A 23,709-nucleotide genomic window follows, 5' to 3' on the forward strand; every position below is an offset into this window, starting at 1 on the left:
TATCAGATGATTATAATAAGTGATAGAGCCCTTAGTATGTTTATATTTAATATTTGTTTTCATATCCAATATGACATTCATATTCTAATTTGTCATTGAGTTTAAACCATGTGTTATTATTCTTAGTTACAGCACTCTCAAATACAGGCATATTACAAGACTCTAATGCAAAATAGACCATTTCATTTTTTTTTAATTTTCAAAATGAATTTAATTAATAAAAATATATATAAACAAACTCAAGGGCAAAAACCACATGATCATCTCATTAGATGCTGAGAAAGCATTTGACAAAATCCAATACCCATTCATGATAAAAGTCTTGGAAAGATCAGGAATTCAAGGCCCATACCTAAACATAATAAAAGCAATATACAGCAAACCAGTAGCCAACATCAAACTAAATGGAGGGGAAATTGAAGCAATCCCACTAAAATTTGTGACTAGACAAGGCTGCCCAGTTTCTCCCTACCTATTTAATATAGTACTTGGAGTCCTAGCTAGAGCAATGAGACAACAAAAGGAGATAAAAGGGATATAAACTGGAAAGGAAGAAGTCAAAATAATCACTATTTGCAGATGATATGATAGTATATACAAGTGACCCCAAAAATTTCACCAGAGAACTCCTAAACCTGATAAACAGCTACATTGCAGTAGCTGGATATAAAATTAACTCAAACAAGTCAATGGCCTTTCTGTACACAAAGGATAAACAGGCTGATAAAGAAATTAGGGAAACAACATCCTTCTCAATAGTTACAAATAATATAAAATACCTTGGCTGACTCTAACTAAGGAAGTGAAAGATCTGTATGATACAAAGTTCAAGTCTCTGAAGAAAGAAATTAAAGAAGATCTCAGAAGATGGAACGATCTCCCATGCTCATGCATTGGCAGGATCAATATAGTAAAAATGGCTATCTTGCCAAAAGCAATCTACAGATTCAATGCAATCCCCATCAAAATTCCAGCTCAATTCTTCAACGAATTAGAAAGGGCAATCTGCAAATTCATCTGGAATAACAAAAAAACCTAGGATAGCAAAAACACTTCTCAAGGATAAAAGAACCTCTGGTGGAATCACAATGGCTGACTTAAAGCTGTACTACAGAGCAATTTGTATCCCCTTGATCTCCTTTTGTTGTCTGATTGCTCTGGCTAGGACTTCAAGTACAATGTTGAATAGTAAGGGAGAGAGTGGACAGCCTTGTCTAATTCCTGATTTTAGTGGGATTGCTTCCAGCTTCTCACCATTTACTTTGATGTTGGCTACTGGTTTGCTGTAGATTGCTTTTATCATGTTTAGGTATGGGCCTTGAATTCCTGATCTTTCCAAGATTTTTATCATGAATGGGTATTGGATTTTGTCAAATGCTTTCTCAGCATCTAACGAGATGATCATGCGGTTTTTCTCTTTGAGTTTTTTATATACTTGATAATGTTGATGGATTTCCATATATTGAACCATCCCTGCATCCCTGGGATGAAACTTACTTGGTCAGGATGGATGATTGTTTTGATGTGTTCTTGGGTTCGGTTAGCGAGAACTTTATTGATGATTTTTGCATTGACATTCATAAGGGAAAATGTTCTGAAGTTCTCTATCTTTGTTTGGTCTTTTTGTGGTTTAGGTATCAGAGTAATTGTGGCTTCATAGAATGAGTTGGGTAGAGTACCTTCTTTTTCTGTTTTGTGGAATAGTTTGTGAAGAACTGGTATTAGATCTTCTTTGAAGGTCTGATAGAACTCGGCACTAAACCCATCTGGTTCTGGGCATTTTTTTTGGTTGGGAGACTATTAATGACTGCTTCTATTTCTTTAGGGGATATAGGACTGTTTAGATCATTAACCTGAACTTGATTTAACTTTGGTACCTGGTATATGTCTAGAAAGTTGTCCATGTCATCCAGAATCTCCAGTTTTGTTGAGTATAACCTTTTGTAGAAGGATCTGATGGTGTTTTGGATTTCTTTAGGATCTGTTGCTATGTCTCCCTTTTCATTTCTGATTTTGTTAATTAGGATGCTTTCCCTGTGCCCTCTAGTGTGTTTGTCTAAGGTTTTATCTATCTTGTTGATTTTCTCAAAGAACCGGCTCCTCTTTTGGTTGATTCTTTGAATAGTTCTTCTTGTTTCCACTAGGTTGATTTTGCCCCTGAGTTTGATTATTTCCTGCCTTCTACTCCTCTTGGGTGCATTTGCTTCTTTTTGTTCTTGAGCTTTTAGGTGTGTTGTCAAGTTGCTAATGTGTGCTCTCTCTAGTTTCTTTTTGTAGGTACTCAGAGCTATGAGTTTTCCTCTTAGAAATGCTTTCATTGGTTTCATAAGTTTGGGTATGTTGTGGCTTCATTTTCATTAAACTCCAGAAAGTCCTTAATTTCTTTCTTTATTTCTTCCTTGAGCAAGGTATCATTGAGAAGAGTGTTGTTCAGTTTCCACGTGAATGTTGGCTTTCTATTATTTATTTTGTTGTTAAAGATCAGCCTTATTCCATGGTGATCTGATAGGATGTATGGGAGAATTTCAATATTTTTGTATATGTTGAGCCTTGTTTTGTGACCAATTATGTGGTCAATTTTGGAGAAGGTACCATGAGGTGCTGAGAAGGTATATCCTTTTTTTTTTTTAGTATAAAATGTTCTGCAGATATCTGTTAGATCCATTTGTTTCATAACTTCTGTTAGTTTCACTGTGACACTGTTTAGTTTCTGTTTCCATTAGCTGTCCATTGGTGAAAGTGGTATGTTGAAGTCTCCCTCTATTATTTTGTGAGGTACAATGTGTGCTTTCTGCTTTACTAAAGTTTCTTTAATGAATGTGGTTGCCCTTGTATTTGGAGCATAGATATTCAGAATTGAGAGTTCCTTTTGGAAGATTTTACCTTTGATGTGTATGAAATGTGCCCCTCCTTGTCTTTTTTGATGACTTTGCGTTGGAAGTCCATTTTATTAGATATTAGAATGGCTACTCCAGCTTGTTTCTTCAAACCATTTGCTTGGAAAATTGTTTTCCAGCCTTTCACTCTGAGGTTGTGTCTATCTTTTTCCCTGAGATGGGTTTCCTGTAAGCAGCAAAGTGTTGGGTTCTGTTTCTGTAGCTAGTCTGTTAGTCTATGTCTTTTCATTGGGGAGTTAAGTCTATTAATATTAAAAGATATTAAGGGAAAGTAATTGTTGCTTCCTATTATTTTTGTTGTTAAAGTTGGCATTCTGTTCTTGTGGCTGTCTTCTTTTAGGTTTGTTGAGAGATTACTTTCTTCCTTTTTTTAGGGTGTGGTTTCCATCCTTGTATTGGATTTTTTCTATTCTTATCCTTTGAAGGGCGGGATTCATGGAAAGATACTGTGTGAATTTGTTTCTGTGGTTGAATACTTTCATTTCTCCATCTAATGTAATTGAAAGTTTGGCTGGGTATAGTAGCCTGGGCTGGCATTTGTATTCTCTTAGTGCCTGTATAACATCTGTCCAGGCTCTTCTGGCTTTCATAGTCTCTTGTGAAAAACCTGGTGTAATTCTGATAGGCTTGCCTTTTATGTTACTTGACATTTTCCCTTACTGCTTTTAATATTCTATCTTTATTTAGCACATTTGTTGCTCTGATTATTATGTGTTGGGAGGAATTTCTTTTTTGGTTCAGACTATTTGGACTTCTGTAGGCTTCTTGTATGTTCATGGGCATCTCTTTCTTTAGGTTTGGGAAGTTTTCTCCTATAATTTTGTTGAAGATATTTGCTGGTCCTTTGAGTTGGAAATCTTCATTCTCATCTCCTCCTAATATCTGTAGGTTTGGTTTTCTCATTGTGTCCTGGATTTCCTGGATGTTTTTAGTTAGGATCTTTTTTGCATTTTCCATTTTCTTTGATTGTTGTGCCCATGTTCTCTATGGAATCTTCTGTACCTAATATCCTCTCTTCCATCTCTTGTATTCTGTTGCTGATGCTCACTTTTATGGTTCCAGATTTTTTCCCTAGGGTTTCTCTCTCCAGCGTTGCCTCACTTTGGATTTTCTTTATTGTGTCTACTTCCCTTTTTAGGTCTAGTATGGTTTTGTTCAATTCCATCACCTGTTTGGTCATATTTTCCTGCAATTCTTTAAGGGATTTTTGTGCTTCCTCTTTAAGGTCTTCTACCTGTTTAGCAGTGTTTTCCTGTATTTCTTTAAGTGAGTTCTTAAAGTCCTTCTTGATGTCCTCTACCATCATCATGAGATATGCTTTTAAATCCGGGCCTAGCTTTTCGGGTGTGTTGGGGTGCCCTGGACTGGGTGAAGTGGGAGTGCTGGGTTCTGATGATGGTGAGTGGTCTTGATTTCTGTTAGTAAGATTTTTTTTTTTGCTATCCCAAAAGTCCCTCACAGGGTCTCCCACCCACTCCCCTACCCACCCACTCTCATTTCTTGGCCCTGGCGTTAAAATTGTAGTTTTATTTTTTTTTAAGTTTTTTTTTTATTACGTATTTTCCTCAATTACATTTCCAATGCTATCCCAAAAGTCCCCCATAGCCCCCCCCTTCCCTACCCACCCATTCCCATTCTTTTGGCCCTGGCATTCCCCTGTATTGGGGCATATAAAGTTTGCAAGTCCAATGGGCCTCTCTTTGCAGTGATGGCCAACTAGGCCATCTTTCAATACATATGCAGCTAGAGACAAGAGCTCCGGGGTACTGGTTAGTTCATCATGTTGTTCCAACTATAGGGTTGCAGATCCCTTTGCTCCTTGGGTACTTTCTCTAGCTTCTCCATTGGGAGCCCTGTGATCCATCCAATAGCTGACAGTGAGCATCCACTTCTGTGTTTGTTTGGCCCCGGCATAGTTTCACAAGAGAGAGCTATATCTGGGTCCTTTCAGCAAAATCTTGCTAGTGTATGCAATGGTGTCAGCGTTTGGAAGCTGATTATGGGATGGATCGCTGCATATGGCAGTCTCTAGATGGTCCATCCTTTCATCACAGCTCCAAACTTTGTCTCTGTAAGTCCTTCCATGAGTGTTTTGTTCCCAATTCTAAGAAGGAGCATAGTGACCACACTTTGGTATTCATTCTTTTTGAGTTTCATGCGTTTAGCAAATTGTATCTTGTATCTTGGGTATCCTACGTTTTGGGCTAATATCCACTTATCAGTGAATACATATTGTGTGAGTTCTTTTGTGATTGTGTTACCTCACTCAAGATGATGCCCTCCAGGTCCATCCATTTGGCTAGGAATTTCATAAATTCATTCTTTTTAATAGCTGAGTAGTACTCCATTGTGTAAATGTACCATATTTTCTGTTGAGGGGCATCTGGGTTCTTTCCAGCTTCTGGCTATTATAAATAAGGCTGCTATGAACATAGTGGAGCATGTGTCCTTCTTACTGGTTGTACAAGCTTGCAATCCCACCAACAATGGAAGAGTGTTCCTCTTTCTCCACATCCTTGCCAGCATCTGCTGTCACTTGAATTTTTGATCTTAGCCATTCTGACTGGTGTGAGGTGGAATCTCAGGGTTGTTTAGATTTGTATTTCCCTGATAATTAAGGTTGTTGAACATTTTTTTCAGGTGCTTCTCTGCCATTCGGTATTCCTCAGGTGAGAATTCTTTGTTCAGTTCTGAGCCCCATTTTTTAATGGGGATATTTGATTTTCTGGAGTCCACCTTCTTGAGTTCTTTATATATATTGGATATTAGTCCCTTATCTGATTTAGGATAGGTAAAGTTCCTTTCCCAATCTGTTGGTGGTCTTTTTGTCTTATTGATGGTGTCTTTTGCCTTGCAGAAGCTTTGCAGCTTCATGAGGTCCCACTTGTCAATTCTCGATCTTACAGCACAAGCCATTGCTGTCCTATTCAAGAATTTTCCCCTGTGCCCATATCTTCAAGGCTTTCCCCACTTTATCCTCTATATGTTTCAGTGTCTCTGGTTTTATGTGAAGTTCCTTGATCCACTTAGATTTGACCTTAGTACAAGGAGATAGGAATGGATCAATTCGCATTCTTCTACATGATAACAACCTGTTGTGCCAGCACCATTTGTTGAATATGCTTTCTTTCTTCCACTGGATGGTTTTAGCTCCCTTGTGGAAGATCAAGTGACCATAGTTGTGTGGGTTCATTTCTGGGTCTTCAATTCTATTTCATTGGTCTACTTGTCTGTCACTATATCAGTACCATGCAGTTTTTATCACAATTGCTCTGTAGTAAAGCTTTTGGTCAGGCATGGTGATTCCACCAGAGGTTCTTTTATCCTTGAGAAGAGTTTTTGCTATCCTAGGTTTTTTGTTGTTCCATATGAATTTGCAGATTGCACTTTCTAATTCGTTGAAGAACTGAGTTGGAATTTTGATGGGGATTGCATTGAATCTGTAGATTGCTTTTGGCAAGATAGCCATTTTTACAATGTAGATCCTGCCAATCCATGAGCATGGGAGATCTTTCTATCTTCTGAGATCTTCTATAATTTCTTTCTTCAGAGACATGAAGTTTTTATTATACAGATCCTTCACTTCCTTAGAGTCACACCAAGATATTTTATGTTATTTGTGACTATTGAGAAGGGTGTTGTTTCCCTAATTTCTTTCTCAGCCTGTTTATACTTTGTGTAGAGAAAGGCCATTGACTTGTTTGAGTTAACTTCATATCCAGCTACTTCACAGAAGTTGTTTATCAGGTTTAGGAGTTCTCTGGTGGAATTTTTAGTGTCACTTATATATACTATCATATCATCTGCAAAAAGTGATATTTTGACTTCATCTTTTCCAATTTGTATCCCTTTGATCTCCTTTTGTTGTCGAATTGCTCTGGCTAGGACTTCAAGTACAATGTTGAATAGGTATGGAAAGAGTGGACAGCCTTGTCTAGTTCCTGATTTTAGTGGGATTGCTTCAAGCTTCTCACCATTTACTTTGATGTTGGCTACTGGTTTGCTGTAGATTGCTTTTATCATGTTTAGGTATGGGCCTTGAATTCCTGATCTTTCCAAGACTTTTATCATGAATGGGTGTTGGATCTTGTCAAATGCTTTTTCTGCATCTAACGAGATGATCATGTGTTTTTTGTCTTTGAGTTTGTTTATATACTGGATTATGTTGGGCTTTTTTTGGTTGGGAAACTATTAATGAGTGCTCTATTTCTTTGGGGGATATAGGGCTGTTTAGATCATCAACCTGACCTTGATTCAACTTTGGTACCTTGTATCTGTCTAGAAACTTCTCCCTTTCATCCAAGTTCTCCAGTTTTGTTGAGTATAGCCTTTTGTAGAAGGATCTGATGGTGTTTTGGATTTCTTCAGAATCTGTTGTTATGTCTCCTTTTTCATTTCTGATTTTGTTAATTAGAATGCTTTCCCTGTGCCCTCTAGTGAGTCTGGCTAAGGGTTTATCTATCTTGTTGATTTTCTCAAAGAACTAGCTCCTTGATTGGTTGATTCTTTGAATAGTTCTTGTTTCCACTTGGTTGATTTTGCCCCTGAGTTTGATTATTTCCTGCCATCTACTCCTCTTTGGTGAGTTTGCTTCCTTTTGTTCTAGTGCTTTTAGGTGTGTTGTCAAGTTGCTAATGTGTGCTCTCTCTAGTTTCTTTTTGGAGGCAGTCAGAGGTATGAGTTTTTCTCTTAGAAATGCTTTCATTGCGTCCCATAAGTTTGGGTATGTTTTGGCTTCATTTTCATTGAACTCTAAAAGTTCTTAATTTCTTTCTTTATTCCTTCCTTGACCAAGTTATCATTGAGAAGAATGTTGTTCAGTTTCCACGTGAATGTTGGCTTTCTATTATTTATTTCATTATTGAAGATCAGCCTTAGTTCATGGTGATCTGATAGGATGCATGGGACAATTTCAATATTTTCGTATCTGTTGAGTCCTGTTTTGTGACCAATTATTTGGTCAATTTTGGAGAAGGTACCATGAGGTGCTGAGAAGAAGGTATATCCTTTTGTTTTAGGATAGAATGTTCTGTAGATATCTGCCAGATTCATTTGATTCATAACTTCTTGTAGTTTCACTGTTTCCCTGTTTCCATGATCTGTCCATTGGTGAAAGTGGTGTGTTGAAGCCTCCCACTATTATTGTGTGAGGTGCAATGTGTGCTTTGAGCTTTACTAAAGTTTCTTTAATGAATATGGCTGCCTTTGTATTTGGAGCATAGATATTCAGATTTCATAGTTCCTCTTGGAGGATTTTACCTTTGATGAGTATGAAGTGCCCCTCCCTGTCTTTTTTCATGACTTTGGGTTGGAAGTCAATCTTATCAGATATTAGAATGGCTACTCCAGCTTGTTTCTTCAAACCATTTGCTTGGAAAATTGTTTTCCAGCCTTTCATTTTGAGGTAGTGTCTATCTTTTTCTCTGAGATGAGTTTCCTGTAAGCAGCAAAATGTTGGGCCTTTTTTGTGTAGTCAGTATGTTATTCTATGTCTTTTATTGGGGAGTTGAGTCCATTGATATTAAGAGATATTAAGGAAAAGTAATTGTTCTTTCCTGTTATTTTTGTTGTTAAAGTTGGCATTCTGTTCTTGTGGCTGTCTTCTTTTAGGTTTGTTGAGGGATTACCTTCTTGTTTTTTCTAGGGCGTGGTTCCCGTCCTTGTATTGTTTTTTTTTCTGTTATTATCCTTTGAATGGCTGGATTCCTGGAAAGATAATGTGTGAATTTGGTTTTGTCGTGGAATACTTTGGTTTTTCCATCTATGTTAATTGAGAGTTTGGCTGGGTATAGTAGCTTGGGCTGGAATTTGTGTTCTTTTAGTGTCTGTATAACATCTGTCCAGGATCTTCTGGCTTTCATAGTCCCTGGTGAAAAATCTGGTGTAATTCTGATAGGCTTGCCTTTATATGTTATTTGGCCTTTTTCTCTTACTGCTTTTAGTATTCTATCTTTATTTAGTGCATTTTTGTTCTGATTTTTATGTTTCGGGAGGAATTTCTTTTCTGGTCCAGTCTATTTGGAGTTCTGTAGGCTTCTTGTATGTTCATGGGCATCTCTTTCTTTAGATTTGGGAAGTTTTCTTCTATAATTTTGTTGAAGACGTTTGCTATTCATTTGAGTTGAAAATCTTCATTCTCATTCACTCCTATTATCTGTAGGTTTGGTCTTCTCATTGTGTCCTGGATTTCCTGGATGTTTTGAGTTAGGATCTTTTTGCATTTTCCATTTTCTTTGTTGTGCCGATGTACTCTATGGAATCTTCTGCACCTGAGATTCTCTCTTCCATCTCTTGTATTCTGTTGCTGATCTCGGATCTATGGTTCCAGATTTCTTTCCTAGGGTTTCTATCTCCAGTTTTGCCTCATTTTGGGTTTTCTTTATTGTGTCTACTTCCCTTTTTAGGTCTAGTATGGTTTTGTTCATTTCCATCACCTGTTTGGATGTGTTTTCCTGTTTTTCTTTAAGGACTTCTACTTGTTTGGTTGTCTTTTCCTGTTTTTCTTTAAGGACTTCTACCTGTTTGATTGTGTTATCCTGTTTTTCTTTAAGGACTTGTAACTCTTTAGCAATGTTCTCCTGTAATTCTTTAAGTGAGTTATTAAAGTCCTTCTTGATGTCCTCTACCATCATTATGAGATATGCCTTTAAATCCAGGTCTAGCTTTTCAGGTGTGTTGGGGTGCCCTGGACTGGGCGAAGTGGGAGTGCTGGGTTCTGATGATGGTGAGTGGTCTTGGTTTCTGTTAGTAAGATTCTTATGTTTACCTTTCACCATCTGGTAATCTCTGGAGTTAGTTGTTGTAGTTGTCTCTGTTTAGAGCTTGTTCTTCTGGTGATTCTGATTACTGTCTATCAGCAGACCTGGGAGACAGGCTCTTTCCTCTGAGTTTCAGTGGTTAGAGCACTCTCTGCTGGCAAGCTCTCTTCTTACAGGGAAGTTGCACAGATTTCTGGTGTTTGGACCTCCTCCTGGCCGAAGAAGGCCCAAAACCGGACCTTTCCCAGATGCTCTGTTGCTTTGGCAGGTCACAGAAGCTGTCAGCTTCTGTGGTGTACCCACTCACCTGTGCAGACTAAGTTCCTAAGTTCAGCGGAGTCCTGGAACCAAGATGGCGCTCCCTGCTCCTGAGGCAGAGGGCTCCCTTGCTGGGCAGACTACTGTCCTCCGGCTGGGTGGGTGTCCGGATGTCTGCGGCCCGAAAAGTTTGCTGCCTCAGTGGCTCTGTGGCTCCCGCCTGTCCCAGAAAACTGTCTGCTTCTGTGGTGCACCCTCTCACCTTTGCAGACTAAGTTCCTAAGTTCCTGTTAGTAAGATTCTTATGTTTACCTTTTGCCATCCTGTAATCTCTGGAGTAAGTTGCTATAGTTGTCTCTGTTTTGAGATTGTTCCTTTTGTGATTCTGTTAGCCTCTATCAGCAGACCTTGGAGACTAGCTCTCTCCTCTGAGTTTCAGTGGTCAGAGCACTCTCTGCAGGCAAGCTCTCCTCTTACAGGGAAGGTGCACAGATATGTGGCATTCAGACCTTCTTCCTGACCGAAGATAAAGGCCCCAAACTGGACCCGTCACAGAAGCTCTTAGCTTCTGTAGTTCACACTCACAACTGCACAGACTACTCTTGGAGGGATCCGGGAACCAAGATGGCTCACCCAGGTGCTCCTGCAAAGCCCTCCCAGGCAGGGTGGACACCTATCCTCTGGAAGGGAAGGTGCCCGGATGTTTGGAGCCCGAAAAGGGGGCTACCTCAAAAGCTCTGTAGCTTCTGCCTGTCCCAGAAACTGTTAGCTTCTGTAGTCCACACTCTCACCTGTGCATTTCCGGAACTAAGACCTTTATCTCCTTTCTTAAACTTTTATAAAATTTTAGTTTAAAATAGTCTTTCAGATCAATTTTTCTTAAATTAATCACATACTACAAGTAAATAAACAAGTATAAATGTATAATTTTAGTGAAATTTGATGCCATATTTTGAATTAAGGTCCCATATTTAGTAGTTTAAATGACTCATAAAATATAGAAAAGTAGATTAGCTGAATTTAAAAACAAGGGTTTTCCCTTCACAATAAGAAAAATCAATACCACCTTGTTAATTTTAATTTAATATAAATGACTATTACATGATAATAATTTTAATTGCCTTTTCCTTAAAGTTCTGTAAAACCCACTAGATGAAAATATTAGATATTACAAAATTAGTGAATGTGTTAAATCACCTTGTTATTTAAGGTATGTTGAATTCTTGAAAATTAGCACTGGGTATTTTTCTAATAATTAGATTAGATGAACTAATTGATAGTCTTAGAGAAAATCTTTATTAACTGTATTTCCTAAAACAAGGGAAAGTTTCAAAACACCAAAATTTCTGGTACTTGGAACCATTTCTTTCTTTCCAATACAAAAATGTTTAAAAATATCTTCTAAGAGGGCAATGTTCCTTCATAGACCTTAACTCAAAGTGTCAAATACATATTATAAGGATATTACATATTCAGGGATTTGCATCTGGTCAAAGACTTCTTCACTAGATTTAAAACTATCAGATATTTTAAAGCACTGAAAAGGTAAATGAATTAATATTCTAAATGCAGCAATGAATCTAAAATGAAAAAAAATGCTGTGGATTTTTTTTCTTGAAATTTAAAACCTGTTTATAAATGAAAGAATATCAGACATATACAAGGAGAATAAAACCAAACTCCTATACATTATTAGTATAACTGCAAAATATAATAAAATGGTCACTAATGCATGAGGGTTGAAGTGACCATCCATTTTGAAGGCAAGTAGTTGATCCTGATGCTTATCCAGTATTTGTTATATATCCCTATTTAAAGCTATACAATGCTTTTCTATTTCGAGCATATATAAAATTAGATTCAGCAAAGAAAAAAAAAACCATGCTCACTTTCTATATCTGATACTGAACATGACTCTAAAAGGAGAAAGATAAGAAAAATATGAGTGTGTGCACAGAACCTTAATGATTTACAACGTTAAAAGATACAAAATAGCCATTAGTCATTTGTAAATGAAGAGCTAAAATAAACAAAATCATTCACATTACTAGTCCATAAAATAAAAATAAAAATAAAGAAAATGACAACAAATTTTAAAGGTTTAAAGATTCATCATTATAGTCCTTGATAATGTATTTTCTTTTGTAACAAAGTAAAAGTTAAAGCACTTATAATATGTTACAGAGTATGTTTAATGATTTCTCCAAATGAATCTATAATCTTACAGATTATCAGAACTCTGGACAATATTGCCTTCCTTTCCTTTCCTTTCCTTTCCTTTCCTTCCCTTCCCTTCCCTTCCCTTCCCTTCCCTTCCCTTCCCTTCCCTTCCCTTCCCTTCCCTTCCCTTCCCTTCCCTTCCCTTCCCTTCCCTTCCCTTCCCTTCCCTTCCCTTCCCTTCCCTTCCCTCCCTCTCTCTCTTCTTTCTTTCTTTCTTTCTTTCTTTCTTTCTTTCTTTCTTTCTTTCTTTCTTTCTTTCTTTCTTTCTTTCTTTCTTTCTTTCTTTCTTTCTTTCCTTCCTTCTTTCTTTCAACTTGAGAATAATTGGATCTCCTAGGAAACTCAAGCTCATGTCCCCATTAGTGTTCCTGGAATCATATGATGATCTTAGAAAGCATATCCAAAGCTACTATAGAATCCAATACCAATAATTTCAAATGTCATTGTAACTACGTGCCAAAAATAGAATTGTTGTTCAATGCTTAATAAAGATTAGAAATAAACAATGAGTTGTTTTTATTGTAAAGGAATATAATAAACGTATAAAGAAGCAAAAATAGAGTCACAGACACAAACAAGAAGGAAACATATTTAGTTGAAATTATCAATACTACATATTGCAAAACAAGGAACACTAGACTAGATATCTAGACTAGCAAGAGATTAATAAGGTGCATTATTGAGTTGGCTTTGCAAAAGGAAAAATTTTCCAGAAAATAGCAAATTGCCTATTAAAGAAGAAAAATTAGTATTTTACTGAATTTAAGCAACAAAATATACTTTGCTCAAAAAGATTGGAGTCACTGGACTTGTGGCATAGAAAAGCAGGGACAGAGAAAATATGGGATTTGTATCATACTTTTTACATATGTAAAAATTATTATGGACATTCATGTCAATTAATTTGATGAGTTAAAATCAATAGTGTTAGTAAAAGACACAGACTCTCCCACTCATTCAAGAAAAATAGATAGCATGAATATAATTACTTCAATTCTAAAACATGTATTTGCTATCCATCTACTGAAGCTGCTTTATACAACAGAATTGTGCCACAAGAAAATGCAGATCTAAAAATATCCACAGATCTATTATTGTCATAGATAGAAAAATGTAATTATGCTGTATCAATTTTCTCAAAATCGACCCCAGAAAAACATTTTTTCATACCTGAACAAGCTTATTCTAAATTGCAAGGCTACATAGAAAGACATTTCTTCTAAGTGCTCACTGGTCTAGATACTTTAAACCCAATGTAAGTATTATATAATGTGTTGATTAATAGAAATAGTATAATTCCCTAACAAATTTCTATAACCTATACTTTCATTTAACATTTCAATATTTTAAATTTAACTGTTTAGAAGGAAATATAGTTAATGTCTAATATTATAAGATATTACCCAGGCGTGGTGGTGCACGCCTTTAATCCCAGCACTTGGGAGGCAGAGACAGGCAGATTTCTGAGTTCAAGGCCAGCCTGGTCTACAGAGTGAGTTCCAGGACAGTCAGGGCTACACAGAGAAACCCTGTCTCAAAAAAAGTATTATAAAATATTAAGTCTTATGTAATGTAGTAGCCACTAAAAGAAACCCATGTTGTTTGTAACTGTCCAAAACAATTTTTATACCTAAGCCTTGGGTAATTCTTATTTGAGAAGGAGCAGAAAGACTTTGAGGGCAAAAAGACTATGCTGCCTACTACCAGATAATGTCTTAAGTATATGACAGGAAGGCAGTGCCCATGAAATTTCAAAACTATTTTTTCTACAGTTTACTATAATACTAGTCGACATCCCAATGCATATGGAGAAATTCTCATAATCACTACCCCTTGCTGAAAAGCAAGAGGTAATGTTTGTTGAAAAAGGAAAACCAGTCTTCTCTAGAAATAAGCCTCTCTTTAGTTATCCAATCTCAAATAATCAGGCCTAAAACGTACAATCAGGCTGCCAGTACTAAAGGCACTCACTAGGGGTGTGTGTGTGTGTGTGTGTGTGTGTGTGTGTGTGTGTGTGTGTGGTTGTTGGACTATTAATGTGAAATAACTGGTCAAGAATATGAGAAGGGAGAAAGGGAGATGAGTAGGTCAGAGCAGAAAGATGATAAAATATAGTACTCTGTATGAAAGATGCATTTTCAAAAGATTAATTTGTCTCTTAACTTTTTACCAGAGAAGCTTCTATCTGAAGTAGAATTTATTCAAACGTACACATATATGTGATCAACAAACAGATAATAAGAGACTGAAATATTCAGCTTTTATGGGTTGTTTTTATTACATTCTCTCCAACCAACTAGTTTCCAGAGAATTAAACAAAAATACATCTTTAACTAGGGATAGGTGAATATGATCAACACACATTGTTAAAATGTTAGGACATTCTGAAAAAAATAAATTCTCAAAAATTTAAAATTGTCTTTAAGATCCCCAAATATACAAAATAATTCACAAATATTTATCTGGACCTCACTGAATGTTAAAATCCTGGAACTAACTATTAGAAACTCAGAAAATGAACCATGTCATGCAAGAAAATATTCACAAATTTGATAAGGGAGTTTTAGATATGTAAAGGATTATAAATAAATTATGAAAAATATCCTACTTAAGAGGAATTTTTAGGTGATTGTGGTTATTAGTACACTAGGAAGATAAAATTAAAATTCAAGAATTTCTTCCTATGCTGATGTGTTTTGAATCTAAGGCCTGACACTTCTGATTTTTAAAGGGAAACAGTTCAACTAGAAGCCTTGTTTATTGCTGCTATAGATCCAAAATGTCCCAACCATACTTACAAATCATTGCGAGATTATTACAGGCTTTATCATACACAATGCCATAGTACTTAATAATTTCTGTTTTAGATAGTTTTCTAAGAAATTCTTTATAATTTCCAATTATAAAGTGCTCATGGGTCTAGATACTTTAAACCCAATGTAAGTATTATATAATGTGTTGATTAATAGAAATAGTATAATTTCCTAACAAATTTCTATAACCTATACTTTCATTTAACATTTCAATATTTTAAATTTAACTCTTTAGAAGGAAATAAAGTTAATGTCTAATATTATAAGATATTACCCTATCTCACTATTTACCATATTTTTAAATTGCCAAAATATTCCTTTATATTGTATAAATAATTTACTTGTAATAGATCTATGTAAATCCATCTTTCAAAGAAAATCCAGTTACTTTACAAGCTATAAAGAGGAGAATGATACATACAAGCTACAGAAAGTAATAGAATTAAGTTAGAAAATATAATGCACAGGCCATGGGTACCAGAAGACCAGTAGTATTTTTATACAATGAATAATTACTCAGCTGTTAGAAAAAAAAGACATCATGAAATTCATAGACAAATAGATGAAAGTAGAAAAAAATCATCCTAAGTAAAGCAACCCAGATCATGAAACACAAATAGGGTATGAACTCACTTACAATGCATGGATATAAGCTGTAAAGTAAAGGATAATATGCTACAATTCAGAGACTGGAAAGGCTAAGTGACAAGGAAGACTTCAGTAAAGACAAACAGATCTCCCCAGGAAGGAGAAATAGAATATGGATGGACTGGGGGAAGGCAGGATTGGAAAAGGGGGAATCATGCGAGGAGGAAGGGAGGGAAGGAGGGAAGTAGAGAGAACTGGGAAAGACACATGAAATAGTTAAGTAGTTGGGAGCAATGTGGAAACCTAATGTAGTATAAACTTTCTGGAACCTATGAAGTGACCCTAAGTGAACCTAGGAAGGACTCCTACTGGTGGAGAATACGGAGCCTGAACAGGCCATCTTCTGCAACCAGGAAAACCTTCCATTGGTGGGATTCGGAAACAAACCAAGGCCTAAAACTTTTGACTCACTACCAGTTCTGTCTGCAAAATTGTGCTTGGGCAATGGTGTCTCAGTGTTTATGGGAGTGACCAGACAATGACTGGTCTAAATTGAGATTGAAACCATGAAGGGAATCCATACTCAACAATGGCTGGATGGCCAGGAATGGGAAGCTGTATGGCTGAGAGAAATGTAGTGGTACCAAACATTACTGACAAAAAAAAAATATATATCAATGATTGCTAATAACATTCTGCTATACTCCTAGATTAGTGACTAGACTAATCATCTTCAGAGAGGCTTTGTCAAGCAACTGAGTGGAAACAGATACAGAGACACACAGACAAACAATAGGCAAAGATAGGACAACCCAGAAAAAGGTGAGAAGAAAGGATTTTAGGAGACAGAAGATTAGAGGACACCAGGAGAATATGGTCCACAGAATCAACTAAGCAGTTCTCAGAAGTTACAGAGATAGAAGCTATAATCATGGACTCTGAGTGGGTCTGTATATATACTGTGCTTTCTTATTTTTGGCATTTTGTGGGACACCTAATAGTGGGAGTGGGAGTGTCTTTGACTCCTTTGCCTGTTCTTGGGACCCTTTTCTGCCTACTGGGTTGCCGTCTCCAGCTTTGATATGGTGATTTCTACCAAGTATTATTGCATTCTGCTATGGTGCATTCAGTTGATATCCCTAAGATGCCTGCTCTTATCTGAAGGGAAATGGAGAACAGCTTATATGGAGGAGATTGGAGTGGAGGGGACTTGGAGGCATGGAGAGAAGTGTGGCTGAGGTCAGGATGTATTGCATGAAAAAAGAACAATGAAAACAGAATAAAAGAAAAATTAAAATTCTAGAATGAAAACAAGCAGGCAAGCAAGCCTACAATGTATTAATCTATGGATATAATGTAGTAGAAGCAAAAAAACAGTAACCAAAGGAAACTTTAGTACCTAGAATACCAGAATTGAACTTAGGCTGAAGAGGAAGGGAAAAAGATAAATTCCTCAGAAGACTGGTTCTAAATGGGGTTGTAGTCACAGAATCACACTCATTGTCAATGCCACTGACCTGAGCACTATCCGTGTGTTAACTGATTCCTGAAGAAAAATGATTTTTTCATAGGTAAGTCCTTGGAATATGAGCATAAAGCTTTCAGTTCCTTTAAGATATTTTGAGTTACTTGAAGGAAGAAAACTAAATCAATCAGCCTTAATAGGATTTTAAAAAGTAAAAAGACCAGAAGTATTTTTAAAATATTGCATATTCATATAGTTCAAACCAATTCACAAAAACTCTAGAAAAAATATGTAAAATTAAGGTTATAAGCAAAACTAGTATAAAAGAAAAGCTATCAAATAAAAACACAGTAAAGTTTTAAATAGATCAATACTGTTAACCTTTTAAAATTTTAGATAAATCTAGATAAAATTCTTAGAGATTAAATAAATAAAGGACAATTATCTAAAAAAGAATGAAGCTAAGAAAAGTTTCTCATCAGCAAAGTAGTATAATAAAAGGCAATTGACAAGCATTCAAAATCAGACTATACTTTTAAATATGTATTACATTCATAAAAAGGAAGACTCAATATTATATTATAATTTCAAAATTGTTCTGAAAATGCAAGATAATGGCAATCAAGTCTATATAAAAAAGTTGAAAAAAAAGTTGGCAGTATTAAGTCTAATAAAACCCACATTTGTGACATATATAACTAAAGGATCATTTTTAAGAATTCTTCACTTTCCAGCAAAACAATTACTAAAGTATAAATTAGAAGAAAACTGTATTTGAAAAATGGTTAACTATAAATTGACTTAGGATAGTATTTTAAAACCCCAAAATGACATGAAAAGGAATGTATATCAACACTGTGATATTGTAACATTTTATAGATATTTATTTTAAAAATAATAAAATGAGACAAAACTCAAACATTTACAAGGATACACGAAAAGAAGAAATTGACACAACATGTTAGTACAGATTGGAGAAAAACATCAAATCTGGACCATGCACACTATTCAAGAATTCCCTCCCCCATAACACATCAAAGAGAAATCAGAGTTAATTAGCAGCTATTTAAAGTGTTAATATATGGACGATGTGTTTATCTATTTTGTTTAATTGTAAACTGTAATTGTATAATTGTTTTGATCAAATGCAAAGTAAGTTGAAAACACATAGTACTATAAAATTAAGTTTGCTAAATGTTTTGTTGTATTATGGCTTAAGATCAACTAGGAGTGTTTAGGTTGTGTATACTTATCAATAATCTTCAATATTCACTTATCCACACTGGAAACAATGAAGCATTTTGCCACAGTTAATACAGAAGGGACAGAGAGTCATGAGAATCTTGTGATGTAAGGGCTGGTTACTTACTGATACGGATGCATTTGGGAGGAGGGGACCAGCCATTCTCTGTACATGTCATTATATCTTGATCATTTTGAAGACTATAGCCATTGTAACACTGGACTTTTACAGACTGACCCTGTATATATATTTTTTCCCAGTGTGAAGATTCTCCATTCTCCACATAATGGAAAACACATTTTCCTAAGAAGCACAAAAATTAAAAATTAAAGATTAGAAAAAAATAAAACTTTCATTTAAGTTAAATGTTATCTTTATAATTGTTTAATGAGCATGCATGGCATTCAGAAAAAAAATAATCATAAATATTTAAATGAGTAGCATTAATCTTTACTTTCTATGAATAAAATATGCAAGAGATAAAGGCATTTCTATAGTCCCTATAGTGTGTGTACATTTCATGAAGAGCTGTTCCCAAAGGACAGAAAATAGCCTTTTGGCTCACAGATACTTTTGTTGGTCTTATGCTTGTCATGAGAAACTTAACTATAATTATGCATATACTTTCTCTTTAAAAAAGCTAAACATAGTTAAATACAAAGGCATTGGCTTACTGAGGCATGGGACTTCAGGCTCCCACCCTTGTGCTGTGCAACGAAGGTAGTTCCAGTATGACCCTGAAGGTGTTGAAAACCCGTCGTCACAGTAATAGCTGTATTCCTTTCCTATAGACACTGGGAAGTAGGGTCTTAATCTCTCTCCGTAATACAGATGTCCATATTTGAGTTGTGGAAAATCACAAGGTTTCACTTGAAATTAAAAAAATTAAATAAAAATAAATAAAGCAACCAGAAAAACACTCATATCAGATATAAAGCTCTTGATCAGTAAATTATTTTTAGTGAACTGAAAGGAGAGTGGGGGTGTGGGACAAGCAAATAAAACAAAAGAAAACATTGGTTTATGTGGATGTCATTTCGTGTGAAATGAAGTTATGGCTGATAACCCAATAGAGAAGAGGATTTGAGATATTTGTTAATATCCAATATGATAACTGTATATTTATAATTTTCACTGAAACTATAATATAGTATGAATATGGAATCATATGAAGCTATTCTTGTACAATTAATTGAAATGCTGAATTTTTCATTATATTGTTTATATGTAACATATGATTACTTTTATTATATACATAATTATTTTTGATAATTATTTATAATTTTTACTCTTGTATGAGAATAATATCACTTTTCTATGAAGTATGTTTCAGCTTTGGGAAACCTCATGCAAAATATTAAAAGTTATTTCAACAAATATATATATATATAAAGACCAACACATTTCATTAATCTTCCACATTTATTTTAGTTTTTGTTTTATGAGAGAAATTTTCCCGAATTTTTTTTAATTTTTTTTATTAGGTAATTTCCTCGTTTACATTTTCAATGCTATCCCAAAAGTCCCCCATACCCACCCCCCCAATCCCCTACCCAACCACCCCCCTTTTTGGCACTGGGGTTCCCCTGTACTGGGGCATAAAGTTTGCAAGTCCAATGGGCCTCTCTTTGCAGTAATGGCCGACTAGGTCATCTTTTGATACATATGCAGCTAGAGTCAAGAGCTCCGGGGTACTGGTTAGTTCACATTGTTGTTCCACCTATAGGGTTGCAGATCCCTTTAGCTACTTCATTGGGGGCCATGTGGTCCATCCAATAGCTGACTGTGATCATCCACTTCTGTGTTTGCTAGGCCCCGGCATAGTCTCACAAGAGACAGCTATATCTGGGTCCTTTCAGCAAAATCTTGCTAGTGTGTGCAATGGTGTCAGTGTTTGGAAGCTGATTATGGGATGGATCCCTGCATATGGCAATCACAAGATGGTCCATCCTTTCGTCACAGCTCCAAATTTTGTCTCTGTAACTCCTTCCATGGGTGTTTTGTTCCCATTTCTAAGAAGGGGCAAAGTGTCCACACTTTGTTCTTCGTTCTTCTTGAGTTTCATGCGTTTAGCAAATTGTATCTTATATCTTGGGTATCCTAAGTTTCTGGGCTAATATCCACTTATAAGTGAGTACATATTGTGCAAGTTCCTTTGTGATTGGGTTACCTCACTCAGGATGATGCCCTCCAGGTCTATCCATTTGCCTAGGAATTTCATAAATTGATTATTTTTTAATAGCTGAGAAGTACTCCATTGTGTAAATGTACCCCATTTTCTGTATCCATTTGTCTGTTGAGGGACATCTGGGTTCTTTCCAGCTTCTGGCTATTATAAATAAGGCTGCTATGAACATAGTGGAGGATGTGTCCTCCTTACCGGTTGGAACATCTTCTGGATATATGCCCAGGAGAGGTATTGCTGGATCCTCCGGTAGTACTATGTCCAATTTTCTGAGGAACCGCCAGACTGATTTCCAGAGTGGTTGTACAAGCTTGCAATCCCACCAACAATGGAGGAGTGTTCCTCTTTCTCTATATCCTCGCCAGCATCTGCTGTCACCTGAATTTTTGATCTTAGCCATTCTGACTGGAGTGAAGTGGAATCTCAGGGTTGTTTTGATTTGCATTTCCCTGATGATTAAGGATGTTGAACATTTTTTCAGGTGCTTCTCAGCCATTTGGTATTCCTCAGGTGAGAATTCTTTGTTTAGCTCTGAGCCCCATTTTTTAATGGGGTTATTTGATTTTCTAGAGTCCACCTTCTTGACTTCTTTATATATATTGGATATTAGTCCCTTATCTGATTTAGGATAGGTAAAGATCCTTTCCAATCTGTTGGTGGTCTTTTTGTTTTATTGACAGTGTCTTTTTGTCTTGCAGAAGCTTTGCAATTTTATGAGGTCCCATTTATCGATTCTCGATCTTACAGCAGAAGCCATTGCTGTTCTATTCAGGAATTTTTCCCCTGTACCCATATCTTCAAGGCCTTTCCCTACTTTCTCCTCTATAAGTTTCAGTGTCTCTGGTTTTATGTGGAGTTCCTTAATCTACTTAGATTTTACCTTAGTACAAGGAGATAGGAATGAATCAATTCGCATTTTTCTACATGATAACCGCCAGTTGTGCCAGCACCATTTGTTGAAAATGCTGTCTTTTTTCCACTGGATGGTTTTAGCTCCCTTGTCAAAGATCAAGTGACCATAGGTGTGTGGGTTCATCTCTGGGTCTTCAATTTTGTTCCATTGGACTACTTGTCTGTCACTATACCAGGACCATGCAGTTTTTATCACAATTGCTCTGTAGTACAGCTTTAGGTCAGGCATTCCAACAGAGGTCCTTTTATCCTTGAGAAGAGTTTTTGCTATCCTAGGTTTTTTGTTATTCCAGACGAATTTGCAGATTGCCCTTTCTAATTCGTTGAAGAATTGAGTTGGATTTTTGATGGGGATTGCATTGAATCTGTAGATTGCTTTGGCAAGATAACCATTTTTACAATGTTGATCCTGCCAATCCATGAGCATGGGAGATCTTTCCATCTTCTGAGATCTTCTTTAATTTCTTTCTTCAGAGACTTGAAGTTCTTATCATACAGATCTTTCACTTCCTTAGTTAGAGTCACGCCAAGATATTTTATATTATTTGTGACTATTGAGAAGGGTGTTGTTTCCCTAATTTCTTTCTCAGCCTGTTTATCCTTTGTGTACAGAAAGGCCATTAACTTGTTTGAGTTAATTTTATATCCAGCTACTTCACTGAAGCTGTTTATCAGGCTTAGGAATTCTCTAGTGGAATTTTTAGGGTCACTTATATATACTATCATATCATCTACAAAAAGTGATATTTTGACTTCTTCCTTTGCAATTTGTATCCCCTTGGTCTCCTTTTGTTGTCTAATTGCTCTGTCTAGGACTTCAAGTACAATGTTGAATAAGTAGGGTGAGAGTGGACAGCCTTGTCTAGTCCCTGATTTTAGTGGGATTGCTTCCAGCTTTTCACCATTTACTTTGATGTTGGCTACTGGTTTGCTGTAGATTGCTTTTATCATGTTTAGGTATGGGCCTTGAATTCCTGATCTTTCCAAGACTTTTATCATGAATGGGTGTTGGATTTTGTCAAATGCTTTCTCAGCATCTAACGAGATGATCATGTGGTTTTTGTCTTTGAGTTTGTTTATATAATGGATTATGTTGATGGATTTCCGTATATTGAACCATCCTTAAATCCCTGGGATGAAACCTACTTGGTCAGGATGGATGATTGTTTTGATGTGTTCTTGGATTCGGTTAGCAAGAACTTTATTGAGGATTTTTGCATCAATATTCATAAGGGAAATTGCTCTGAAGTTCTCTATCTTTGTTGGGTCTTTTTGTGGTTTAGGAATCAGAGTAATTGTGGCTTCACAGAATTAGTTGGGTAGAGTACCTTCTGTTTCTATTTTGTGGAATAGTTTGTGAAGAACTGGAATTAGGTCTTCTTTGAAAGTCTGATAGAACTCTGCACTAAACCCATCTGGTCCTGGGCTTTTTTTGGTTGGGAGACTGTTCATGACTGCTTCTATTTCTTTAAGGGATATAGGGCTGTTTAGATCATTAACCTGATCTTGATTTAGCTTTGGTACCTGGTATCTGTCTAGAAACTTGTCCATTTCATCCAGGTTTTCCAGTTTTGTTGAGTATAGCCTTTTGTAGAAAGATCTGATGGTGTTTTGGATTTCTTCAGGATCTGTTGTTATGTTTCCCTTTTCATTTCTGATTTTGTTAATTAGGATGCTTGCCCTGTGCCCTCTAGTGAGTCTGGCTAAGGGTTTATCTATCTTGTTGATTTTCAATGAACCAACTCCTTGATTGGTTGATTCTTTGAATAGTTCATCTTGTTTCCACTTGGTTGATTTCACCCCTGAGTTTGATTATTTCCTGCCTTCTACTCCTTTTTGGGTAAATTTGCTTCCTTTTGTTCTAGAGCTTTTAGGTGTGTTGTCAAGCTGCTAATGTGTGCTCTCTCTAGTTTCTTTTTGGAGGCACTCAGAGCTATGAGTTTTCCTCTTAGAAATGCTTTCATTGTGTTCCATAAGTTTGGGTATGTTGTGGCTTCATTTTCATTAAACTCCAAAAAGTCCTTAATTTCTTTCTTTATTCCTTCCTTGAGCAAGTTATCATTGAGAAGAGTGTTGTTCAGTTTCCACGTGAATGTTGGCTTTCTATTAGTTATTTTGTTATTGAAGATCAGCCTTAGTCCATGGTGGTCTGATAGGATGCATGGGACAACTTCAATATTTTTGTATATGTTGAGGCTTGTTTTGTGACCAATTATGTGGTCAATTTTGGAGAAGGTACCATGAGGTGCTGAGAAGAAGGTATATCCTTTTGTTTTAGGATAAAATGTTCTGTAGATATCTGTTAGATCCATTTGTTTCATAACTTCTTTTAGTTTCACTGTGTCCCTGTTTAGTTTCTGTTTCCATGAT

The 23,709-nt window shown here is 36.1% G+C and overlaps 1 protein-coding gene across 3 annotated transcripts in view; it reads right to left on the bottom strand.

Moving 5' to 3' along the window:
* LOC115030336 (complement factor H-related protein 1-like) overlaps positions 1-23,709 on the bottom strand; it is an 83,624-nt gene that overhangs the window by 32,516 nt on the left and 27,399 nt on the right. For all 3 annotated transcript variants that reach the window (XM_085841664.1, XM_085841665.1, XM_085841669.1), the window contains exons 3-4: positions 18,917-19,111; positions 18,369-18,545 (exon numbers count right to left, since the gene is read on the bottom strand). In XM_085841664.1, coding sequence (XP_085697790.1) covers positions 18,369-18,545; positions 18,917-19,111 — 372 coding nt within the window. The remainder of the gene's footprint in view (positions 1-18,368; positions 18,546-18,916; positions 19,112-23,709) is intronic.

The sequence above is a fragment of the Mus caroli genome, unplaced genomic scaffold (genome assembly GCF_978045245.1).
Source record: "Mus caroli unplaced genomic scaffold, Mus_caroli_1 scaffold_1, whole genome shotgun sequence".
Classification (NCBI taxonomy): Eukaryota; Metazoa; Chordata; class Mammalia; order Rodentia; family Muridae; genus Mus; species Mus caroli.